The following is a 24,919-nucleotide window of genomic DNA, read 5'->3' on the forward strand; positions in this document are numbered from 1 at the left end:
TCCTTGGACCGGCAAGTAGAATTAAGGCGAGTTTTAACGTTGGCCATCCGTTAAAAAGACTTCTAAGCGAAAGAATTATTAATACATGCAAGACACTATTCTAGAATTGTTATTTTAGTTAGGTTTTATCTCATTATTTGCCTATGGTTCCCACAACCCTAGTTATGGAGTTTAGTTACCCATAGTCATAATCACAATATTCAAATATATTAAATAAGAATTCATGTACTTACTTCAATGAGAAAGAGTAAAATCCAAAAGTTTGCTTGATTAATCACCAATAATCACTTGCAAGAATCTCAAAATAATCAATAATCTCACAAAAAGTCTAATGATAATCAAAAGTCTAACAATACAATGTTTACTAATACGGTGTCTAACAATCTAAGAGTCTAACCTCAAAAAAAAGGTTTTCGAACTATTTATAGAAAATAAAAACCTAATTAAACAAGGACTCTATTTGCTGGAAATCTGCTAAAACGCGCCTTGGTCGACGGACCTCGCGACGGATCGTCATGGTCACCACGGACCATCATGGACTCCGTCGTTCCATACTTATGCAATTCTTCTGCTGCTCTCTTCATTACCCTCGACGGCAAGTATGACGGACTGTCATAGGCACAACGGTCCGTCGAGGGTCTTCGTTCCAAAACACTTCAACTCTTGGAATATGGGTACTGGGATTACTTCTCTGAACTTCATGATGAACCTGCAGGACGGACCGTCATACACACGATGGACTGTCACAAGCTTCGTAACCCCACACTTGGTCAGACTTCCCCATCTTCCTTCAGCAGCTGCACTAAGCTGCCACCTACAGACCTTCACAAGCACGACGGATCATCATAAGCTCTGTAGGTGGTCTCTTCTGCATTTCTTCGCTCAAAATCTCCGCATTCATCTTTGGACAGATTTCCTGCAAAAAAAAAGAGAAACTTATATAAAAATTAGCACAAAAAGTCTTTTGGACACACTAAACTTAAGGAAAAAGTATTAATAATACCGTGAAACCATGGTATATCAACACCCTCAACTTAAATTCGTTGTTTGTCCTCAAGCGACGAACTATGACTCAATACAAAATCTTTGTACAATAGTATCCATGTTTCATCATTTGCAATCATTTGGCTATCAATCTCGATTAATCTCATCAAATGTATGCATGCTATCACTATTAGGCTTGAATTATGTGGGATAAGAACATGACATAGACTCACCATGCACTAACACCTATCCTCTTCAATTTCTCACCGAGGTGCTAACAATTCTGGTATTGCAACTAGTGTCCTCACTTTAAAACAAAATCCTCATTTTTCACACAACGATTTCAGTTTGAGTATAAGGATTACTTTTCAACACTTGCTCTTAGAACAAAGTCACACTCATTCATACCTATTGCCATAAGCTTGCCCTTATTTTCTCTGCCTTAAGTTCGCTATACAACCCTTAGGATCACGACTAGACTTTTTTAGCTAGTAACATAGGCTCAGGGTCAGGTAGGGTATATTCAGGTTTACTTTAGTGACTTTTTGCCCTCCTTGACATATTGGCTAAACCTTCCACTTTCTATCATTTTATCTCGCCCAGTTTCTCATATTCTTTCACCTTGCTATTTTCTCTTCTTTTTTCATTTGTGTAAGTGACTCTCTTCTTTTCTTGCTTGTATTTCTTGTATATTTTTCTTTTTATTTACTTTTATTTCAACTAATTCTTGAGTCTCTTTTTTTGTTCTTTCTCTCTCTTTATTCTTTCAACCCCACTTTCCAGAGCATTCCTCATAATAGCCACCCTCAACTCATGGCTTTGCCATGAGTCAAGGTACAAAATACCCAAAGTTGGGTCAGGGCCATAATGAAGGTTGTTTACTGCATTAGCCACCCTCAACTTATGCTTTTGGCATAAGCTGAGGTGCACATGTCCAAGGAGGGACCAGGGCCAACACATTGTTCTCAGAAAAGATCAGTTGGGGTGAAAAAGAAAGGTCTAATTTAAGCTCAAATCATTTGGATCAAAGAAGGATAAATTTCATTTGGTTTCTTTTATTTAGTCTAGAAATGGGCTATATTGAATAAGGGCCTATGATCCTTTCCTAATTGTCTATTACAACTTACTTTTAGCAGGACTAACCAGGCAAGTTCTAGCCCAGTACCAATAGTGGACTATTCAAATCTTCCTCACACTCACTTGACATCTCATCACTATACCCGATTATCAGACACCTAGTTCGAATTTAAGACTTAGGGTAATGCAATGGTGTACCTCTATGTCATGCTTAGAGTTACACATTTATCAGTTACTATGCCTAGTCATGCATCATTTTCTAATTTATCAAGATATCATTTAGCCATCATGCTCCATAATTAAACTATGTACAAAATATATAGACATGCCGGTTCAACAGAAAAAGTAATCAATCTTTTGGGGAAAAAGAACACAGGCAAGAAAACCCCAAAAGAGGATAGTGAATTGGGCTACTCAGACTTTACCCTAACACTCACTTTCTATTTACCCCACCCCCAACAAAAAAAAAACATGCAATTGTCCCCAATGCATAAAAATTTAAATACTAGAGTGGTAGGTGAAGCAAAACCTGTGGCGCAACGCGCCGTCGATTAGCAAGTTGGTGGGTCCGGTTCCCCGGAACCCACGTCCTCTGCAATGTGGACACCCTCGTCCTCAGCAACAACCGCACCATCAGTAGTGCCTCCTGCTATCTCCACAGTTCGGGAGCTAGACGCCCCAGCCGCTAACTCTGATGCTCTAATCTGGTGTGCCTCCTCCTCAGCAAGTGAGGCTCTCCTCGCAGCCTCCATCTCTCGACGCTCCTTCTTCCGTGCTCGCGCCTCGTCCTCTACTCGACCCCTACGCCTCTTGGCATGCTCTCGAGGGGGAGGTGGTGGAATCTCTGAAGTGGCAAATAGGGCCGCCAACACTAGCCTCTAAGATCGTGTCAATATCTGCGCGAAGGCTATCGACCGCAGCCTGAAGAGTGGACACGCCACTGGAGGGATGGCCGGGCTAGCACCCTCAACTCAAAGGCGTCCAAGCGCTGGTGAACCTCAGCGATCTTCCGCTCTGTATACTGGACCATTCTCCGCTCTAGGCGCTCTTCTGACTCAGTAATAGACTTCTGCATCCACGACTGGATTTGAAGCAGAAGTGTAGCCATTTGCGCCTCTAATTTTTGGACCCTAGCAAGCGGGACCAGCGCCGGTATAGGGGCTGTGCGAGAGGAGCTCGGGGCAGTGCTACTACACGGGATAGACTCGACCGGGGTAGTGTCAGTGGACGCCGCTTGTGTAGCCATGTGGGCCTGGGCTACCGTATCAGCAAGATCATCAGCAAGTGGGGGAAACTCTGGACGGGGCCCTCTGCGTGGAGCCAACTCATTGGCCTCATCTCTGATGAGGCCGACGTCAACAGTGCCCTGCGGGGTCTTGAGCTGATCTACGTGCCATATAGGCACACCTGCGGACCTGCAGAGAGAAAAGATCATACACGGGAAAGGGTAAGTAGTAGTGACCTTGAAATTCCTCTCGTGCATGACTGCCTGTAGAAGCCACGCAAAATCTATCTTGAACCCAGCAATCATCGCCGCCATCAACACTGCTCGATCCCATGTAATGATATTATCAGAAGCTGTGGGGGAAACGCAGTGGTGGACAATCAGCCACAAGAACTTCGCCGTGAAAGTTAGGTTGGCCTTCTTGATGGCCCCCTTTGGCTCCGTCACCTAGTTGGCACCCTCTCCATCAACTGATAGATGCAGGGCTATCCACCTCTTGGTGGTCTCTCTCAGTGATGGCTCGCGCAGGAACTGGCCATCTTTAACAATCTGCCATCGGTAGTCAAACTCGACAGTGAGAGGGGTCCGAGTAGCATCAACACTCTTGCCGTATAGAAACCGGAGGATGGCAGGCAGGGAAATGTCAACCTGCACGCCCCGTACTCGGACCTTCTCTAGTGGGGCCTGTTTGGCGGGGGCATTTCGCCTATCTATCTGTGATCGGAAAGTCGCTACGTAGGATGCGTAGAACTCTCGGACGATTTCTTCACTGTAACGTCCCAACGGACGTGCTGTCCACTCCAGGCGATGCCTAGTGAAGAGATTGTGGATCTCAGGCATCGTCGGGAGACTCTCGGTAAGGACCCGCCGCTCCTAGGTGAGTGTCCGAGTCATAACTCCTTTGTCAATGAGGAACTTGGCGTTAGAGTAGACTTGAAATTGCCCGTTGACACACCACCAGTTGGGCTGGTCAGTAGCTGGGGTGGGGGCCTGAGGTGGTGAACCTGATGTGGATTCCGAACTGTCAGCCTCATCAGACGAGGCCGACGCTGCAGCGGTGTCGGGTGCGGAAATCTCAGCAGAGCTGGAGGCTTCCTCCGACTAGGATACTCCTAAGGAGCCAGACGCTCCTTCTTCATTTGTGGCTGACCCAGTGGATGTGCCGGTCAGTGTGCGCTCCTCATCAGACTAGGAGGCAGTGACTAAGCCGGACTCCACCTTTTTGGGTGTGGCTCTGGGAGCACGTGTAGCACGGGAAGGGGTGGAAGTGCCTGGGGTCACGTACTTGGGGTCACGCTCATCATCAGAGCCAATGACCATGCGGGCAGACCGGGCGACAGACTTCGATCGCCCACATGCATAGATTCGATCTTGTTTGGGTGCCATAGTAGATAGTACCTGTAAAGGATCAATATTAGTACGAGAAGTGGCAAACAAGACAAGCAAAACCACACAAAAAAATTAAAACAGTATGACATTTCTATGGTAACAGTGACACACGACGGGCCTGGTGACGGCTCGTCGTGACTATGACGGACCGTCATGGGGTCCGTCGTGTCCTACTTAGACTATGTATATATGGAGAACCCTGAAGGAGAGTCTCTAACTAGTATGATGGTATGTGCAGGACGGACCGTCACAGGTACGACGGTTCGTCGTAGGTGTCCGTCAGAGGACACTTAGAAAAAAATGAGAGACCCTTAGGAGAGGGGTATCTGACCGTCATAACGGTTATGCAGGACAGACCGTCGTGGGTACGATGGTCTGTCACATGTGTCCGTTGAAGGACACTTAGAAAAAGTGAGAGACCCTCAGAAAGAGGGTCTCTGACAACCAGAACAGTTGTGCAGGACTGACCGTCGTGGGTATGACGGTCCGTCACATGTGTCCATTGAAGGACACTTGAAAAAAATGAGAGACCCTTAGAAACAGGGTCTCTGACAACCAGAACGGTTGTGCAGGACAGACCGTCGTGAAGACGACGGTCCTTTACATGTGTCCGTTTGGGGACACTTAGAAAAAAATGAGAGACCCTCAGAAACAGGGTCTTTGACAACCAGAACGATTGTGCATGATGGACCGTCGTGAAGACGAAGGTCCGTCACATGTGTCCATTAGGGGACACTTGGAAAAAATGGGAAATGGGGTGTTAGGGCATTTGGAACGGACCCTACGACGGTCCGTCATGGGCACGACAGTCCATCGTGGGCACGACGGTCCATCATCGGGGTCTCGTTCTGTAGATCATTGACAGAACTAGTGTTCCCCATTCATCCCCGATGAACCCAAATCGAACTTTTAGTGTTTTGGACCTACATTTGTCTAACCCAACTACCTAGGAAACTAGTAATGCGAAAGCACCTATGTCTAGGGTTGTAAACATGGCAATTTTGAACATTTTTAACCTAGGTTAGATAGAATATTATATAAAAGAAACGAACATATCACGAACAACTAAGCTAATACTAATTAATAAACAAAATGCAAGATAAATGAGTAGAAATTAGAGACACATACCTTAGAATTGGGGAAAACAAAAAGGAAAAGTACTCGGTGACCAGGAAGACACCCACAGCAGCAACTTCGACTAGTAGATTATCACTTTTAGGGCTTTGGAGAATTGTGGGGGGGGCAATGATCGGTTGATAGAGGGAGAGACTGTGGAAGTTGAAGAGAGAGGGTAATGGGAGGAATAATGAAGGAATGGGGGTGAAATGAGGGGTTGGGAGTTTAAATGGTGAAATTTTATAACAAACTCCAACCGGGTCGGGTCGGGTACACCTCATTAATCACGCGACGATTCCCCGACGATGGTCCGTCTCAGTTGTGACGACCCGTCATTGGTTCCATCGTGTGTGCCCTAGTTTGAAAATAACAGAAAGACGTACCTGGTACGACGGAGGCATACGACGGTCCGTCGTAGGTGCAACGGTCCGTTGCTGTATCCGTCAGTGACTGCTGCAGAGTAATTTTCTGCAGAATTTCCTGGTGATGTGCCTGTAAATTTAAAAACCCATTAGTAGAAAAATGCTACCATTACTAAAAAGACTATAAGTATTGGGTTGCCTCCCAACAAGTGCCTGATTTAATGTCGCGGAACGACTGGGGACACTTGATTACTCAAACTTCATCAAGATGGTATGCCTCAATCACTTCATTCACCGATTCAGCATGCCCGAAATAGATTTTTATGCGTTGTCCATTCACCTTGAACCGCACACCCTCCTTAGTTTCCAACTCAACTGCTCCATGAGGGAATAGTTGGGTAACCAAGTAAGGACCAGTCCATTTGGACTTGAGCTTGCTCGGAAACAAGCGCAACCTGGAATTGAATAAAAGCACCAAATCCCCGACCATAAACTCTCATTTTTCAATTTTGTTGTCATGGTACTTCTTCATCTTTTCTTTGTATAGGGCTGAGCTTTCATAGGCTTTCATGCAAAATTCATCGAGTTCATTCAACCCATTTAACCGTTGTTCTGCAGCTTCGCTCCAATCCATTTTCAACTTCTTTATAGCCCACATGGCTTTATGCTCTAACTCAACCGGAAGATGACAAGCTTTCCCATATACAAGTTGGTATGGAGACATACCTATGGGAGTCTTATATGCTGTCCAGTAGGCCCAAAGAGCATCATCAAGCCTCCTTGACCAATCCATTCTACTTGCGTTCATTGTTTTTGACAATATCTGTTTGATCTCCCGATTCGACACTTCAACTTGCCCACTAGTTTGAGGGTGGTAAGGAGTGGACACATTATGGCAAACCCCATATTTCTCCAATAACCCCTTGAACAATCTGTTGCAGAAGTGGGAGCCCCCATCACTAATAATGGCCCTTGAGGTGCCAAAACGAGAGAATATATTCTTTTTCAAGAATGCAGTGACACTCTTCCCTTCATTGTTTGCAAGGGTGATGGGTTCGACCCATTTAGATACATAATCAACTGCTACTAGAATGTAATTCATTCCATGAGAACTCACAAAAGGGCCCATAAAGTCAATACCCCAAACATCAAATAACTCAATCACAAGAATGAGGTTTAGAGGGAGCTCTTGCTTTCTTGAAATGCCGCCATCTCGTTGGCATCTGTCACATGCTTTAGCAAACTCATGAGCATCTTGATGAAGAGTTGGCCAATAGTAACCACATTGTAATATTTTATGAGCGGTTCGGATACCACTGTGATGTCCATCAACGGGTGAGGAATGGCATGCCTCCAACACACTCAACATCTCACATTCTGGCACACAACGCCGAATAAGCCCGTTGGCACAACTCCTATACAAGTATGGTTCATCCCAAAAGAAATTCTTCACATCGTACATGAACTTTTTTCTTTGATGAAAGGACAAGTCTGATGGAACAATATCACTAGCCAGATAGTTAACAAAATCTGTGAACCATGGGATCAAGTCTTGTGAAGCAGCCAATACATGCTCATCGGGAAAAGTATCATCAATGTCGTTCTTATCCCCTAACTCTCTCATAGCTTCATCCTCTAGACAAGACAAGTGATCAGCAACTTGATTTTCAGTTCCTTTTCTATCCTTCACTTCAAAGTCAAATTCTTATAGCAGTAACACCCAACGAATCAGCCTAGGTTTCGCATCCTTCTTCGCCATCAAATATCTCAATGCTGAGTGGTAAGTATGCACTATAACTCTAGTACCTAGAAAATAGGAGCGAAATTTCTCAAAAGCAAAGACTACTGCAATGAGTTCTTGCTCGGTTACTGTGTAGTTCTTCTGAGCTTCATTTAGGTCTTTACTAGCATAGTAAATGGGGTGAATGATTTTGTTTTTTCTTGTCCCAATACTACACCAAGAGCCACCCCACTAGCATCGCACATCACCTCAAATGGACTGTTCCAATCCGGAGAAATAATGATAGGCGCAGACACCAATTTTTCTTTTAGCTCACCGAATGCTTTAAGATAGGATTCATCAAAACAAAATTTACAATCTTTCTCCAGCAGTTTGCACAATGGATGTGCAATCTTTGAAAAGTCTTTGATGAATCTCTGGTAAAAATCTGCATGCCCAAGAAAGCTTCTTACACCTTTCACAGAGATCGGTGGGGAAATCTCTCTATTACCTCGACTTTAGCTTGATCAACCTCTATGCCCTTTTCTGAAATGCGATGACCCAACACAATACCCTCTTTCACCATGAAATGACACTTTTCCCAAATTAGTACTAAATTGCAGTCTTCACATCTCTTAAGGACCTCAGATAAATTGGTCAAACACCGCTCGAATGAATCACCAACCACAGAAAAATCATCCATAAAAACTTCTATAGTATCCTCCACCATTTCAGAAAATATCGACATCATACATCTCTGAAATGTGGCGGGTGCATTGCACAACCCAAACGGCATTCTTCTGAACGCAAAGGTCCCATCTGGACAAGTAAAAGTGGTTTTCTCTTGATCTTCTGGTGCAATAGAAATATGATTATACCCCGAATATCCATCAAGAAAATAGTACCATCCTTTTCCGGCAAGTCTATCCAACATCTGATCCATGAAGGGCATAGGAAAGTGGTCTTTTTCAATCCATGAATTTAGTTTGCGGTAATCCTTACACACCCTCCATCCAGTAACCGGTCTCGTTGGAACAAGTTCATTTTTTTCGTTGGGGACCAAAGTCATTCCCCCTTTCTTAGGTACACACTGAACTGGGCATACCCAACTACTATCGGCGATTAGATAGATTACTCTGGAATCCAACCACTTAATGATTTCCTTCTTCACGACCTCTTGCATATGAGGATTTAAGCGTCTCTGATGCTCAATACTTGGCTTATGATCAGGCATGAGTTGGATTTTATGAGAGCAAATACTAGGAGGGATCCCAATAATGTCCGCAATAGTCCACCCAATAGCTCTTTTGAACCTTTTTAGCACCTTCACCAAGCTCTGAACTTGTTGTTCATCCAGGTCTGATGCAATGATTATCGGCAAAGTGTCACCATATCCTAAGAATTCATACCTGAGATGAGGTGGGAGAGCTTTTAGTTCTAATTTTGGAGCCTCCTCTATAGATGGTTTCGCGGGTGGGGACTCACGATTTTTCATATCTAGCTCAAATTTCTTCGGTTTAAACCAAACATCACCTCGGTCAAGAGCCGCGACTAATGACTCATACTCTTCAATGAAATCGCCATCAAAATTCATTATCACTGCCGCTAATGCTTCTACACCTAGACGTTCTTCTATTTGTGTCTCAGATGTCTCACCCATGTTGTAAGATATAGCAGATACCGATTGGAGCTCACCACTCTGCCTCATGGACCTACAAATGTTAAAGGTCACTTCCTCATTGTTCAACCGAAATTTCATCTGCCCCTTTTCCATGTCTACTAAGGCTCTTCCCGTAGCAAGGAATGGCCTCCCAAGAATAATGGGCACTTCAAAATCGACTTCACAATCAAGAATAACAAAATCTGTCAGAAATATGAACGATTCCACTTTTACTAGAACATCGTGGAGTATCCCTATAGGCCTTTTTACTATTTGATCAGCCATCAGTAGTCGCATCACAGTGGGCTTTGAATCACCCAAACCCAACTTCTTGTAAATAGAGAGGGGCATGAGATTTATGCTTGCCCATAGATCACATAATGCTTTCGCAAAATGTAATAGCCCGATTGTACAAGGAATAGTGAACGCACCCGGATCTTATTTCTTGTGGACCAGAGATCTTGTAGCAATAGCACTACAATGCTGCATTCTATCATAATCCTCAAAAGTGACCGATCTTTTTCTTTGTGACCAGATCTTTCATAAACTTGGCGTAACTGGGCATTTGTTCTAAAGCTTCTACCAAAGGGACATTGATCGAAAATTGCTTCAACATTGTTATAAAACGCCGATATTTACCATCCTCTGTCTTTTTCAATAATCTTTGAGGAAATGGGTGTGGTGTCCTAGGCATGGGAGTTACCTTTTTAGGCACTTCAGCATCTTTTGCAGTGTTATCCTCTAATTCACCATCAACATCTGCCACTTTATCAGTATCTTTTGTCACCTTTTTCGTCATAGGTGGGTCAATGATTTGCTTGCCACCGCGAGTAGTAATTGCCATACAATGTCCATCATTTTTTGGATTTTTGACAGTGTTGCTAGGAACAGTGCCCGGTTGCCGTGTGTTCACAGTTGCAGATAATTGGGCCAATTGTAACTCCAGTTGCTTAATCGATATTGTATATGTATCGACTTTTTGCCCAATACCCGCTAAATCATTCCTCAACTCTTTATTATGCTCATCACTAGCATCGAACCTCCTCATCATTTTATGCAACATATCCTCAACTTGTGACATACTACCTCCACCATCCCTAGGAGTAACTTCACGATTTTGAGGAGGAACATAAGGTCCATTCCTGTCGTTTCTATTACCATAGTTACTCCTGTTGAAGTTGTTGTCGCGATTGTAGTTTCCATCTCGGACATAATGACCCTCACGATTGTAGTTACCATAGTTCCGACCTTGGTTCCCTTGACCTTGGCGCCAATTCTCCTGATTAGAGACTTGGGCACTTGGTCAGAAACCCCCCGTCTGTTCATTTACTGCATAGGAATCCTCCACATAATAGCACTCATCGTTTTGTGGCGTTGGTTTGGACAAGTAGTTGACTGCATTTATCTTTTCTGCACCCCCAGTGACATGTTTTAGTACTAACCCAAGCTCGCTTCTCATCTGAACCATTTCTTCGCGAATCTCATCTGTGGCTGGGTTGTGAGTGGACTGCACTGCGAAGGTGTTTCTCCCTATATCAGACTTCCATGTACTCCAAGCTTTGTTATTCCGGGAGATTTTCTCTAATTTTTTAGAAATCTCAGCATAAGGGCATTCCCCATAAGATCCACCTGCTATAGTGTCCAATACCATTTTATTATTCTCATCCTGTCCCAGATAGAAGTATTCCTTCAGTGACTCATCATCTATACGGTGATTTGGAACACTTCTCAAGAATGAGGTGAATCTATCTTAAGAACTACTAACTGACTCTCCTGGTAGTGCCACAAAGTTGTTCACTCTATCTTTGTGGTTTAGTTTCTTGGAGACCGGATAGTAGCGTGCTAAGAAAACATCCCTTAGTTGGTTCCAAGTGAAGATTGAGTTGTATGGGAGCTCAGTGAACCATATAGCAGCCTCTCCCGTCAGTGAGAGAGGAAACAGTCTGAGCCCTATTACATCTAGATCCAAATCAGGCCTCCCTACACAGATTTTACACACTGTCCTTACCTTAGTTATATGGGCATGTGGATCCTCAGAAGGTAGCCCTGAAAACAAACCTCTGGCAGTGAGCATTTGCATTAGGCTACTAGTTGCCACAAAGGTGTGGCTTGTGGGTAGAGGAGGCAAGACAAGTGGCCTATCCGAGTCTGCTATGTTATCATAACCTCTGTAGTATGCTTGGGGCCGTGGAACGAGATTTTGTCCCCTCTGTTGGTGTTCATCCGGAGCATCGGGTAACATCTGACCATGAACATCAACCGGAGCTGGGATGTTCTGGTTCGGATCATCATCATTTATTCCTAAGTTTTGATTCATATTGCGCAGTGTACGCTCTAACTCATGACCGTAGGGAAACAAGGGTTCTCTTCCTCTCCGTGTATTTGGCATACAAGGAGGATAGTTTTGAAAAAAAATCAAAAACAATAAAACAAAGTAAAATCAAGAAAATATCAACTAAACTATAGTAATAAGTTCAAGTTAATCTAAAAGCTACTTTCCTCGGCAGCGGCGCCAAAATTTGATACGCTCAAACTTACTTCTCAATTAAGAAGTAAAGTGGTCGTGTCAAGTAAATAACCCAACTAGTGAGGTTGGGATCGTTCCCACGAGGAAAATAGTCTAGACTTAACTTCAACCTGTTATTACTTTTGTTTGGTCAATTACTTCCTTGGAAAGTAAAAACAATAAAAGGGGGGTTTCTATTTCTAAATGAATGAAAATAACTACCTACGTTGAAAGAGACACTTAACAGCTTCGAATGTTGGATATTAATCAATTAATCAAAGTAACTAGGGTTTACGTGTTCCCCACAGGTTCATAACTTGATAATTCTAACTATAACAATTCTTTCCTAGTATTTTGCATGCAAAGTGATAAGTTATGTATTTCTAAATCTTTGGTCCGGCATCTAGAAAATCTCACTCCGCACCTTGATCCGGCTACGTGTATTGCTATCCTAACCCTTATCTTTACCTCATATTAAGCACCGTATTCGATATTTGACTAAGTTGTTACCTCGTATCAATCAATACTAGCCTATTAGATAGTATACACTAAATCTATGTTGATAATTCTTTTCCTATTATCTACCTCCTTGGTCCGGAAAGTAGCATTAAGGCGAGTTCTAACGTTGTCCATCCGTTAAAAAGACTTCTAAGCGAAAGAATTATTAATACATGCAAGACACTATTCTAGAATTGTTATTTTAGTTAGGTTTTATCTCATTATTTGCCTATGGTTCCCACAACCCTAGTTATGGAGTTTAGTTACCCATAGTCATAATCACAATATTCAAATATATTAAATAAGAATTCATGTACTTACTTCAATGTGAAAGAGTAAAATCCAAAAGTTTGCTTGATTAATCAACAATAATCACTTGCAAGAATCTCAAAATAATCAATAATCTCACAAAAAGTCTAATGATAATCAAAAGTCTAACAATACAATGTTCACTAATACGGTGTCTAACAATCTAAGAGTCTAACCTCAAAAACGAGGTTTTTCTAACTATTTATAGAAAATAAAAACCTAATTAAACAAGGACTCTATTTGCTGGAAATCTGCCAAAACGCGGTTGGGTTGACGGACCTCGCGACGGATCGTCATGGTCACGACAGACTGTCATGGACTCCATCATCCCATACTTATGCAATTTCTTCTGCTGCTCTCTTCATTACCCTCGACGACAAGTATGACGGACCGTCATAGGCACAACGGTCCGTCGAGGGTCTTCGTTCCAAAACACTTCAACTCTTGGAATATGGGTACTGGGACTACTTCTCTGAACTTCATGACGAACCTGCAGGACGGACCGTCATAGACACGACGAACCGTCACAAGCTTCGTAACCCCACACTTCGTCAAACTTCCCCAACTTCCTTCAGCAGCTGTACTACGCTGCCACCTACGGACCGTCACAAACACGACGGACCGTCATAAGCTCCGTAGGTGGTCTCTTCTGCATTTCTTCGCTCAAAATCTCCGGATTCATCTTTGGACAGATTTCCTGCAAAAAAAAAGAGAAACTTATATAAAAATTAGCACAAAAAGGCTTTTGGACACACTAAACTTAAGGAAAAAGTATTAATAATACCGTGAAACCACGGTATATCAAGGAGCTGAAAGCCACTTGACTCTTAGAAGAGGACCACTCGCTAGCTGATTAGAAGATTTGTATGGAATGTACTACTCCTGCCTGAGCTATCCGATCAACCAATCCCCTATTTCAAGGAAATATGTTTTAGGTATGCCCAGGGATCATTGATTAGTCGAATGAGCCCATCTCTCTGGCCAATCATTTGTTGGTCAATCCGGCCAGCGTCTCCTGCCTCTCTATGTTGCCCCCTTTTTTAGACTAGTTTGTTGCTATGAGTCCCTAAAGTCAAATTAATAATCAATAGAAGTTGACTGACCTGGATATTCAATCGACGATCTACTGCTTCCTCTTAATAGTAGATGTCCATGCTTTTATTTGAAAGACCTATCCATCCTCAGGTATTCAGTGTCTGGTTCGATATGACCAGGAAGAGAGGACTCTTTTTCTCCTCCTCCCTTTAGTCTAGTTTGAACCCGTCTGAACAAAAAACACCTTCCTATTTCAAGGTGAAGCTTTGCCCTTCCCCTAAAATCCACTCCGAGTTGGAGAAGCAACTAGTCAAACTTGTTGAGCAACCGAGATATTGAATGACGAACATTTGAAACAATTTCTTGCCTCACCTTGAGATGAGAGGGAAGGTTGATTTGACTCGAATCCTGGACCTGATCTTGAATCCTACACCGTTTAATGATGCGATGGGGGAAGTTTTTAATTTTTCATTAATGTTGGCCCAGTCAAAAATCGTCCATGCCCAATCATGATGGGCCTTCGCTTTGCCCCTACCCTAGCTTTATAATCCACATGTCTTTCCCTAGTCCCTGAAAGCCTTCTGGGGGCCTAGCCCTTTTTGTCCATTCGAGTTTGAAGTTCAGCGGCTTTCATCGTTGACGAACACCTGCGCTAATAATACAAAGAAATGGAGAGTCTATTCCTTGAATGAATCAGTAACAACGGATTAGTGGAATGAAGGATCAAGAGACAAATAGGGAGGGAATGGCCTATCAGTCATTGGTTGACCTTACCCTGAACCATTCACGGAGCACTCAATTGTGTTCTTTAGGTTCTGGAATTTCATCTCTAGTTGGGCTTTCGATTCGAGAAAATATGGTGCGGGTTCATCTCTCTCGACCAGTTCAGGTGAGAGGGAGGATGTAATTCATCTCGACCTACAGGGAGAAGAAGGGTGATCAAGGGGACCCAGACTTTCGATCTCTTCTCTATGGCAGGAGGTTTCTTTCGTATCAAGAGAGTATTGGGGAGGTCAGGGAAGATGGATTGGATCGAGAAGCGATGCTTATGCTTCTTCTTTATCAATAAGATTCTCATCATTTTCAGTCTACGACAAAGGAAACAAGGGTGGAAACGAACATATTCTACCCTCAACCTCCATCAGTCATTAGTAATCTCAATTCACTTTTCCAATTCACTAGTACACTGCGCTCTACATCTAGCAGCCCCTTTACTAGGTTGGGAAAAGGCTAGCGCGCAACGGTTGATGAAAAGCCAACAACTTCTTAGGAGTCAAATAGGGTTGGAACCGTATACAAGGGATGCTTACTGCTCGCCCCTATCTCTAAAGTGGCTTATGCACTCCACTTGTTACTCCTAAACGATGAAGCCAGGAGAGGAAGGAGGGACTTGAACCCTCAACCTTAGCCTTGTCAAGGCCATGCTCTACCATCTATTTTTGCCAGCTAAGGTAGTGGAAAAGCACTACTAAGCAAATCATGTATCAATTGATACGGACGACTTCTATTTTCGGATAGACCACAGTCTTGACCTTCGACTACAAACACGAGTAGATAGGCGGTTAGGGGGAGAGAGGGTCGGTTGAGCCTGCCTTTTCAATCAATCTCCAGCTGCTCAGTGTCGCGATTGGTGCAAGTTTTGTGTGTGTGTGTGTGTGTGTGTATGTGTATATATATATATATATATATATATATATATATACATATATGATTTAAAGTTTTTTTTAATTTACTTTCAACAAATTTTTTAGGTAAAATTTGAATTTAATATTTAATATTTAAATCTCAAATTTTGAATAAAACAAAAACTTTTGTATATTCAGATAGGAGCAACAAAAGCTTTGTCTTTTCAAAAAGGGAGAAAAAAAACTGTCTTTCAAAAAAGGAGCAACAAAATGTTTGTCTTTTCAAAAAGGGAGCAACTAAAGGTTGTGATTGTTTAGAAAATGAATGTATATTGCATGAAAGTAATTTGTTCAAGAAAGAACATGTTTGTTATGAAAAATCATCTCTGTTCATGAAAGAACATGACTATTATTAAAAGTCATGTATATTCAAGAAAGACCATGAATATTATGAAAATTCATATCTTAAGTTCTATAAATACGAAACATTTCCAAAAGTAGCATATTAAAATTGTATATATATTTCTGCATTTATTGTATCCTGATAGAGAATTGTTTATCATCTCTAAAAGAATATGTAGGCAATAGCTATTGAAATATAGTGATCTTTCACGCCTCAAAGCTTTTAATTTCTCTGTTAATTTTCTTCTAACAATTAAGAAATTTTAATTAGATAGAAAAAGTATGTTAAACAAGTATGTGAACCAAAAATTTGCACTCCAAACATTAGTGAATAATAAGTTGTTTATAGAGAACAAAATAGGTAATTGAATAAGTAGATTTAAGATCTTTCATAGTCTTTCATTTGAGCACTAACTCTTCAATTTTGTATTGATTGCAATAAATTTTTGTCTCTCCCGTGATTTTTAGGTTTGCAAATTAATCGTTGATTTTTGTGTTTGGATCCTACTATTCTAGAACTAGATGAATTATATTTGTGAAGCATGTTGTATTTTGATGAAGACAATATCATAATCCTTTTGAGTTGAACTTTATTGCGGTATGGTCATGGGCTAGTGTGTGTGTGGGGGGGGGGGGGGGGGGGAGTTGAGTTTAACCCGCAAATATTTTAAGTCGCCCCACATATCAATTTTTTCATATTCAATCCGCACTATCCCACATAAATTTTTTAATATTTTTCTTTTCTAGGTAAGTTTGATACTAAAAAATAAATTCATTATTTCTACATGAAGTTTTATTAATTTAATAGATATTGAGGTTTTTAGAGGTTAATTGAGAAGCATATAAGAAATTGTATTAGTTTTAATTGAACCATTTCCATTATTATCTTGGATATTTTAGTAACAAATTATATCAATGTTGTAACATGTAAAAAGTTAAAATTAAGTGTGAACCCGCATAAAATCACATAGATCTGCAACCCGCTCTACATCCCCCGCGCCGCATAACCTGCCCTGTCTGCATATCCTTAAATCCACCCCTTTCTATATTCGCTCCGCCTCATTGCCATCCCTAACTTTACTTTTGTATTTGGTCATCATATGGATACATTCAATAGTTCTTGATTTTTCTTTAAAACGGATACTCGTTCCACGTATTTCTACATTATTCTCATCAAAATAAGATTGGATTTACTCATACAAATAGTTTTCCTTTTGTTGGTTGCTTGAGAGAAAAACCCCTTAATGTTTATTTGTTTTGTTATTTTTATTTGAAGATGACATTGTCATCTGCTCCAACTTGATTTACCCATTTGTTGACGTCGAAGCTTATTTGAGTTGAGACATTATGTGGACCTGCAATAATAAATTTGCTAAGTTATTGTATGTTGTTATTTTGTTACATCCACTACATATTTACTATGTTATATACATATGCTATGCGTGTTTATTATAAACATTAAATAATGCGATGGATAGTTGATTTTTTTTTGTATAATATATATCTAAACCAAGTATCAATCCTGTTGTCACCAAGGTATGATAAAAGCAGAGATGTTGAGATCAGACTTCTAAATGAGATTGAGTTTCACGAATATGCAGGCTAGAAAGATGCTATTTGCTTATATCCTATCTATTTGCGCATCAAGTTCGAAGTTGATCTCATTTTATAATGAAGAAATGATAGTAATTTCTATATATTGTAGGCTTTATCATATTCATTCGAAAGAATTTAGGCAATACTTTCAAAGTTACTCTCGATAATTCAGGATATTCAAGAAGAATTACAACAACTCTCCAATTCTATCAAAGCAATTCCTCAGAAATTTAATGAACAACAATGACTACTTAGGACCAACTTGTGAATTTGTGCGTCATAGTAGAATCATTATCAACGACACGTTGCATGCCTAAGTCGAAAAGATAGTGCAAGCTTTGTTATATCGAAATCTAAACATTAAGTTAGCAACACTTTCAAGTGTCAATTCAGACTGTCACATCCACCTTCAGGACGATATAGCCGTAAAGATACATGTTTTAGTGGGGAAAAGATTTTTCCTCCAATGTATATTAAAAGTAGAAAAAATAAAATTCATTCGGGAGAGCTTGGTGGTCTTATGAATGGTTCCTGAATGCATTAAATGAGATTAATGCTTTAATAGATTAAAAGTTCTTGAATGTTGTTTCTTTTGAATATTTAACGTTCTTTAGTGCATTAGTGGTATCTAGTTAAAAGAATGTTTGTTTTGGCGTGATTTTTTTTTAATTTTGCCTCATTTGATCCTTCTCGATGTGATGTCCATTATGAATTACTGGAATATGTAATAAGCATGCAGTTGTGATTAAGATCATGGATCATACCAAATTCAGAGAGCAATGATTTAGGCGAGAGTTAAGTTTCTTGACAATCAGAATATGTTTATGAGAAGAAATGTCAAGGGATTAGTCACAAAGAGCTCATGGGTTTGCGTTGCTATGCATATAATTATGAATCCTTGATATTGATTAGTATTTATTTCATATGTAAAAGACTTCAGTTTTCTTTGCTTATAAACTCATAAATTTGGACATGTCGATTTTGAGATTTCAACTATGATTCAAGTAATTTTGGTTTCACTTCAAAGTTTTTGAAATTACTTATGATAATATTTTGGTGTGTTGAAATAGTCATCCAACTTATGTTGATTCTTTTTCTCTCATCTTCATTTTCCGTGGTTTTGGTTATATTGATTCTTTTCAAAATCTGTGCTAGTTTTCTGTTGCCTTAAGCAAATATTCAAGCTGTTTGATTTTCGCAAAGAGAGATTTCCTAAATATCATTGAAGCACATTAATTTTAACCTTTATCGATAGTTATATTTTCTTTATCCTAAAATTTGCAACTTGCTTAGAGTTTGTTTTAGAGAAACAATTTGATTTCAAGTCTCATTATCAATTCAAATCATATATCTCTACATTCATCCAATCAATTCATTGTGTCTAATTCAAACTCGATTATTCCTCCAATTAAATTATTGAAAGTCAAATATTAAATTTCGAGTTTTTGAATGAAAATAAACAAAGATTGTTTGAAAGTTAATTATATAAGTTTCACGACAATTTTATTGGTAGGTTTGTCAAAAAATGCTCTATTAATTTATTGTTCAGTATGTATTGAAAAAATGATGTACATGTATAATGTTTAAGATAATGTACAATCAATGTATAACTATGCTTACTTTTTCAAACAAATATGCAGTTAATTTGATCGACTACTTTCGACTTTCAATTAGAAATGTTTCTTGAGCAAACAATACTAATTTCATTAGTTTATAGTCTAATTACGTATCTTCACCTTAGTTTATCTAGTGTAATTCACATTTATGATACACAATATGTTTATGTATTTGGGCCTGAAAAGACAGTTGGATCCGAAACATAAATAGCTGAAAGCACAATACTTACTGGGCCGAGCTCTATCCCCTCAACCACGTAACCCTACTTATAAGGTTTTTAGGGTTTAATCATTCTCCATTCTCCATTCTCTGATACACAGCAGCAGCAACAACAACCTACAGCTGCAGATTTTTCTCACCGGAAGGTAAGCCGCTCTCGCCGTAGAATCTCTCTCTCTGTAATTTCCTTGAAAACACGTTAGGTTTTTCAATGTTCTGTCACAGATTTATTCTTAATCAATTGTTTTTGCTCCAATGCTATAATAGGATTCAATTTTTTAGCTTAACTTAGAGTTGTATTGATTGATTTAATAATTGATGCATTGGAAACCCTGATTTGTTATTGTTATTTTAATTGAATGTTGCCTGGAGATAAAATTAGGTGTTGTAAAACAAGTACTTTATTTTTGTAAAAAGTTAATATTTGGATCGATCGAAGAAGGGATAGATGTGTCTCAACGGCATATTTCTGTTTTTTTTGTTTGTTGGAAGGTGAATTCTTGCCTTTTCGGTTGCAACCATGAGGTTCCTGGATAAGTATAGATGAATGGATGTAGGCCTTTTACTTGTATGTTAGTAAATAGAGCTCCAATCAGCTCTAATGTTAGATAAGGTGAAGAGAGGAGAAATTAAGAGTTTCCATCCAACGGCCTTATGTTTATGGAAATTATGAGGTAGTGCGATGTGTTTCCTACCTAACCTTGTGAACCAGCAAATAAGAATCTAATTGAACTAACAGTAAAATATTGAGTTATTATCATTGATTAGTTGAAACTTGGTCAAGTTCTAAGGTCCGTGTAGTATTTGAAGCTCATGCTGCCATTAATTACATTAATGGTTTTCTCACTACATTATTATAAGTAATCACCTTATGAAAAAATGCATTTTTACATACACAAATTGTTCACATCAAACTGATCATGAGGAATTGATCATTAGTAAAAGGAGCCTACAGTACAAAGAAACATTAACTTGTAGAATTAATGCTCTCCTTAGGATTATTCCGGTTATCTAAGTTCATTTGGTTAGAAAAGATACGTGAACCTACAATAATGGAAGCGGCTAAGGTACTGTGTGGTGTTTTATCTAGTTATCTCCAATGCATATTTTCTGTTACTGGCAGATGCTCTGTCTCGTTGCTGTAGCATTAGTGATTTAACTCTGATGGATAGTTGAGTTTTGTGAAGTAAGCAAGTCCCAAACCTGTTGTCTTGGTGCATAGATGGTATGAATGTAAAGTAGATCATGGATCTGCTGCTGATCAAGTATTAATATGTGGAAGTGTTGCACTACTGTTTTGTTTGAATATTGACTCTTGTTTAAGAGTATTATTTGGTTTTAGTGCGGTTTGCTTGGCTTCTTCCTGCTGCTGTTTCATTTGACCCCTTTAAATGTGTTATCCACTATGGCTTCTTACAAATATATATTCTACATTTGCAGAATGGAATCTGTAACCAAGCATGCAATTGTGATTAAAATCATGGGTCGTACTGGATCCAGGGGGCAGGTGACTCAGGTGAGAGTCAAGTTTCTTGACGACCAGAACAGGTTTATCATGAGAAATGTCAAGGGACCAGTCAGAGAGGGTGATATTCTCACATTGTTGGAGTCTGAGAGGGAGGCCAGGAGATTGCGCTGAGCCCATAATTATGATTGCCATATCGAGTACTTGATTATTGGCTGGGATTTATTTCCTATTTAATAGTCTTTGATTTTGTTTGCTTAGACTCTATAATTTTGAATATGTTGATTTTGTTGCACTTTATGTTTCTGGAATAGTTTCATGTCAAAATTTTGCTAGCATTGCGTCAATGGCAACAAGCGATGGTTCTTATTTGTTTTCGTGTGTGTCCATGTATTGCGTTGAATCTTTTCCAGTGTTCCTTATGTGTGATATTGGTGCTTTGTCAAAGGAAAGGGTTTTATGAGAATTCAAAATGGTTAAGAGAACATAATTTAATGTTACAATGCCTACAAATTTATTACTTTGGATTCGCATATTGCATTAACTCAATATTAGTTTGTTTTTTGTTCTCTATTATAATTTCAACTGTAAATTGTGATTATTTTGAAGCTAAACTATAATTAGGGGTATATAAGCCATAAATTAAACTATTTAAAATATTTCCATTAATTTTGGATCAAGAAGAGATTTTTGAAAGTTCTTTTTTCTATCTCCCTCTAACATCCCAAAATCATGTTAGAGCAACAACTAAGAGTAAAATCCAAACAGAACGGCATACCATCCATTTGTACATTCTCTGAATACAATGAACAAAGAAAATTTTCTCATTTCTCAGCTCATTCTCTTAGTTGTAACAAAATTTACCTCTCTGTTTTATGCCCAGAAAATAATAATAATAATAATAATAATAAAAAAAAAAAGGTGGCCCAACGGTGGTGGCAGCTTTAACTGTCGCCATTGGGGCAAGGCGGTAGATCCAAGAAGGAGGAGGTTGAAGATAAAAAATGGTTAATCCAAATATATTGAAAGCCCCTGAACTTGCATCCTATAATGTTCGTGGGAATCAACCAGCTTTAGGTGTTGGTAAATTATGTTATCTAACCGATACCATTTCAGACAATGGCATGTGGGAAGAAATCAACCCTTTGGAGTCTAAACTCCCAACTTTTATGTTTCAACTTGCTATCGTTCTTTTCGTAACCCGTCTTTGTCTCCTCCTCCTCAAACCTCTCCGCCAACCTCATTTCGCTGCTGAATTGTTGGTAATACTTTTCATTTTTTTCAAAATATATATATATTAATGATAATGTGAATTTTGATTGAGATCAATGTCATGAGAAAATGGTTTTGGCAGGCAGGTATACTGGTGGGATCAACTGCAATTGCAAGTGAATTTGCGCGAAAACATTTTCCAGTATTGGGTTCTGTATTTTCAGCTTCTCGAATTATGATGATGGAGACTGTGGGAAACCTTGGACTAATTTATCATGTATTTCTTATTGGTTTAGAAATGGACTTAAGAGCATTAACAAGTGTTGGACCTAAAGCCCTTGGAATTGGTATTTCTGGAGCTCTTTTCCCCTTCTTTTTCGGAGCTTCCTTGTATACTTTTATCGCAGAGTATCCAGAGAATTTCAGGTGGGGTTGTCTTTACTGGGGTGTAGCACTCTCAGTAACTGGCCTTCCTGTTATAGCAGAAATATTTGCAAAATTAAAACTTCTCCATTCAGAAATTGGGAGAATAGCCATGTCTTCCGCACTTGTTAATGATATTTCCTCATGGGTTCTCCTTGTATTCTCATTAGCAGTAACTAGTAGCAGCTCAACTACATACTTGTCATTGTTTAGTGTTCTATTCTTCGTCATTTTCAGTGTTTTTGTAATTCGTCCAGCAATTTTATGGATGCTTAGGAAGATTACTAGAGAAGGAGAAGACTATAGTGAAGCAACAATTTGTGCTATACTTACAATGGTCTTGGCTTGTGGGTTGATCACTGATATGTGTGGAGTGAGCTCTGTTTTTGGTGCATTTGTATTCGGTCTTATCATACCATCACATGTATTAGGTCATAGGTTTGTGTTGATGGTTCAAGGTTTTGTATCCGACTTGTTACTGCCTCTTTATTATGCTAGTTTGGGAATGAGGACTCATCTAGGGGGAATTAGCAGAGAGGACATGCTTATGATGGTTCTAATTAGCTTACTGTCTTTCATACCGAAGATTGTTTGCACTCTAGCTATGTCGTACTTCTATAGAATATCGTTGCATGAAGGATTTACTCTTGGAATACTAATGAACACCAAAGGACTGGTAGCTGTCATGGCAATGAGCTTGGGCCGTGACCATACTGTAAGCCCTCTCCTTCTTATCTTCATATGATTAAAACTTAAATCTTTTATGTTTGTTGTTATCTTAACCTAACCTCATCTCACTACCTATTTAGGTTATGAATGATGATGGATTTGCCATCATGTTGTTTACTATTTTCTTCATGACCATAGTAACATCACCAATTGTTAACTTCCTCTATAGACGTACTAAGAAGTTCTTACCAAGCCAACATAGGGTGTTACAGAACCTAAAACCAGATTCTGAGCTCCGAATCCTAACTTGTATTCATGAAGTACAAACTGCTGCTGGAATTACTGCACTTTTGGAAATATCGCATGCCTCTAGAAGATCACCAATTTGCATATTTGCTCTTCAGCTCATGCAGCTGAAAAAACATACTACCGCTTTGCTCATTGTTCATGGTGCTGGTGGGACTAGCTCAGAAAGTTACAGTAGAGCAGATGGACAAATTGATCAATTGATTACGACATTCAATAACTTAGAGCATCAAAGTCCGATGATATCTGTTCAGTTGTTGACTGCTATATCTCCTTATGGCACAATGCATGAAGATATATGCAGTCTTGCTGAGGAAAAACAGGTGACACTAATCATTCTCCCATTCCACAAGAGACAAACTATACATAATAACATGGAAGAAATGAATCCTGCTTACAAAGATGTAAATAATAGTACTTTAGAAAGTGCACCTTGTGCTGTTGGTATTCTTGTGGATCGTGGTTTTGGCACATTGTTAACTAGTAAAATAGAAGATGGTAACGCTAGGAGTTGCAGAATAGCCATGATCTTTATAGGGGGACGTGATGACAGAGAGGCGTTGACCTATGCTTCACGTATGGCGAGACATCCAAAGGTAGCTCTAATAGTTTTGAGGTTTATTCTGGATAAAACATCAGCACAAAATGATGATGCAGATTTATTTCTCACAATGGAAGGTGAAGATGAAAAGAAAGTTGATGACCATTTTGTAAATGAGTTTAGGCTAAAAGTACAAAATGATGACTCAGTAGTTTATACAGAGCAGATGTCTAGTAATGGGGCAGAAACTGTGAAAACAATAAGATCACTAGGCCAAGATTTTGATCTCTATGTGTTAGGAAGAGGATTGAGCTTCTTTTCGCCGCTCAAAGGTGGATTAGATGAGTGGAGCGACTGCCCGGAGCTCGGATCCATTGGGGACTTGTTGCTCACATCTGACTTTTCTTCCACAGCTTCAATTTTAGTGGTGCAACACCATGCTGAGCTCAATCCTGGATAATCAACTTAAACAAATTCAATTCTATCATATCATGTGATGAGAGGGTTGAGAAATGATTTAGCATCTAGCTATAGCTTGTACAGGAAATTTTGTATTTCTATAATTAAAGGATTTCTTTTTTTTTCTTCTAAATAGATATCTACCTTGAATTTTGAATTTCCTAAGTTCCCATTTTAATGTAGGGAAAAAGGATAACTATGCACCCGAACTATCGTAAATGATATGCAGATATCATCCGTCAAACTTTTGGGACATGGTGTCCCTGTCGTCCAAAAACTAGAGTATATATGCCCTTCACTATAACATAAGACTAAATAGGGACAGATGACACAATCTTATTCGTCAATAAGTGTCGAATCAGCGGATAAGAATATGACATGTATGTCCGTTAGTATAAAGGATATACATGTTCTAGTTCTTGGACGGCAGGAACGCAATGACCTAAAGTATCACGGAGGGTATTTACATACCATTTGCAATAGTTTGGAGGCAGATTTGTCCTT

At 39.7% G+C, this 24,919-nt stretch overlaps 2 protein-coding genes and 1 pseudogene across 5 annotated transcripts; all 3 read left to right on the plus strand.

Annotated features, from left to right (window-relative positions):
• Positions 1-17,482: 17,482 nt before the first annotated feature.
• Positions 17,483-18,028, plus strand: LOC138342285 (ATP synthase protein MI25-like; annotated as a pseudogene).
• A 1,298-nt stretch (positions 18,029-19,326) lies between these two features.
• Positions 19,327-21,176, plus strand: LOC101258605 (small ribosomal subunit protein eS28). The gene is made up of 2 exons (XM_004231489.5): positions 19,327-19,486; positions 20,781-21,176. Exon 2 carries the CDS (start codon positions 20,782-20,784, stop codon positions 20,977-20,979), a length of 198 nt encoding a protein of 65 aa, XP_004231537.1. The 5' UTR covers positions 19,327-19,486; position 20,781; the 3' UTR covers positions 20,980-21,176.
• Positions 21,177-21,329: 153 nt separating this feature from the next.
• On the plus strand, positions 21,330-24,572 carry LOC101259094 (cation/H(+) antiporter 15-like). Of its 4 annotated transcripts, none has more exons than XM_004231490.5 (3): positions 21,330-22,067; positions 22,160-23,155; positions 23,250-24,572. In XM_004231490.5, exons 1-3 carry the CDS (start codon positions 21,810-21,812, stop codon positions 24,414-24,416), a joined length of 2,421 nt encoding a protein of 806 aa, XP_004231538.2. In that variant the 5' UTR covers positions 21,330-21,809; the 3' UTR covers positions 24,417-24,572. The 4 variants fall into 4 exon arrangements, with proteins under 4 accessions (XP_004231538.2, XP_019067687.2, XP_019067686.2 ...); XM_019212142.3 differs by having other exon boundaries at positions 21,924-22,063; positions 22,164-23,155; XM_019212141.3 differs by having other exon boundaries at positions 21,926-22,063.
• Positions 24,573-24,919: the final 347 nt, after the last annotated feature.

The sequence above is a fragment of the Solanum lycopersicum genome, chromosome 2, assembly GCF_036512215.1.
Source record: "Solanum lycopersicum chromosome 2, SLM_r2.1".
NCBI lineage: Eukaryota > Viridiplantae > Streptophyta > Magnoliopsida > Solanales > Solanaceae > Solanum > Solanum lycopersicum.

Coding starts and splice junctions, on each gene's coding strand:
- LOC101258605 (XM_004231489.5), top strand. CDS start 20,782: ATGGAATCTGTAACCAAGCATGCAATTGTGATTAAAATCATGGGTCGT.
- LOC101259094 (XM_004231490.5), top strand. CDS start 21,810: ATGGTTAATCCAAATATATTGAAAGCCCCTGAACTTGCATCCTATAAT. Junction 22,068..22,159: donor ATTTCGCTGCTGAATTGTTG/GTAATACTTTTC, acceptor TGGTTTTGGCAG/GCAGGTATACTGGTGGGATC. Junction 23,156..23,249: donor GCTTGGGCCGTGACCATACT/GTAAGCCCTCTC, acceptor CTACCTATTTAG/GTTATGAATGATGATGGATT.